We start from the raw sequence: 1055 nt of genomic DNA, 5'->3' as shown, positions 1-1055 counted from the left end.
GGAGTCATCCGTCCTTCGAAAAGCGAGTGGGCCGCCGCGCCGCACTTCGTGAAGAAGACGGGCGAGTGGAGGTGCGTTTTGGATTACCGGAGGGTGGGCCAGAGCATGACTGCCGACTCGTATCCGCTGCCCCGGATATGGGACCGCTTGAGGGCCGCGGCAGGCCGTCAGCACTTCACGACTCTCGATATGAACTCAGAATTCTGAAATGCGCCGATAGCGGAGGAGAGCAAGCACCTCACCGCGTTCGTCACACCGTTTGGGCTGTCCCCTTCGGGATTAAGAACTCGCCGGCGGAGTTCCAGCGCGTGATGGACATGGTGTTTGAGGAGGGTGTTACATTGATGATATCATCGTCGCGACGGACACGGTGCCGGAAACGATGCAGCGGTTGGAGAAGGCCGGTGGATGTGTGTCAAGAGACACCGGCCTTGCGACTGTGCAGAGAGAGAGGCGAGTGGTCTAGATAAGAGCGAGTGGCTCAAGCCCGAAGTAAAGAACCTCGGTCACAAGATTGGGCGGCAAGGGATAGCGTGCCAGGAGAGGAGGATAGGCAACGTTCTCAATGCCCCCGCCCCCGCCTCAAGGAAGGAACTGCAGCGCTTCCTAGGAGCCGTTGGGTATCTACGACTCTTCATCCCGCGATTCGCCGAGTACACTGCCCCACTGTTCGAGCTGCTGAAGAAGGGCAGGTTGTTCGTCTGGTCGGATGCTCGAGGAGAGGCATTCATGGAGCTGAAGCAGGCGGTAGCCGGTGCGTCGTTGCTCCACAAGCCAGTTCCAGGAGCGCCGCTCATCATCGAAATAGATGCCTCGGAGGTTGGCATTGGCGCGGTGTTGAAGCAGGTGCAAGAGGGTAGAGAGGTCCCGTTAGAGTTCGCGTCTAAGAAGTTCACCGACGCGGAGAGAAAGTGGTATACGAGAGAGAGAGCTCTTCGCCGTCAAGCGGGCTGTAGAGAAGTGGTGCGACTACGTAGCGCTCCATCATTTCACCGTACGCACAGATCACGCCAACCTACGCTACCTTGTGGGAGTAGACAAAGGGAAGGTGTTCC

The 1055-nt window shown here is 58.4% G+C and overlaps 1 protein-coding gene across 1 annotated transcript; it reads left to right on the top strand.

The window, feature by feature from the left end:
• Window positions 1-408: 408 nt before the first annotated feature.
• Window positions 409-973, top strand: GNI_196260 (putative Gag-pol polyprotein; the record flags this gene model as incomplete). The annotated part of the gene is made up of 1 exon (XM_011135407.1): window positions 409-973. A coding segment is annotated over one exon (565 nt), but the record flags the coding sequence as incomplete, so codon positions are not given.
• Between the last annotated feature and the right edge of the window lie 82 nt (window positions 974-1055).

Source organism: Gregarina niphandrodes (genome assembly GCF_000223845.1).
Source record: "Gregarina niphandrodes unplaced genomic scaffold scaffold00096, whole genome shotgun sequence".
In the NCBI taxonomy this organism is placed as follows: Eukaryota; Apicomplexa; class Conoidasida; order Eugregarinorida; family Gregarinidae; genus Gregarina; species Gregarina niphandrodes.
Note: the sequence above shows the minus strand (reverse complement) of the source record. Positions and strands in the feature narration are given on the sequence as shown.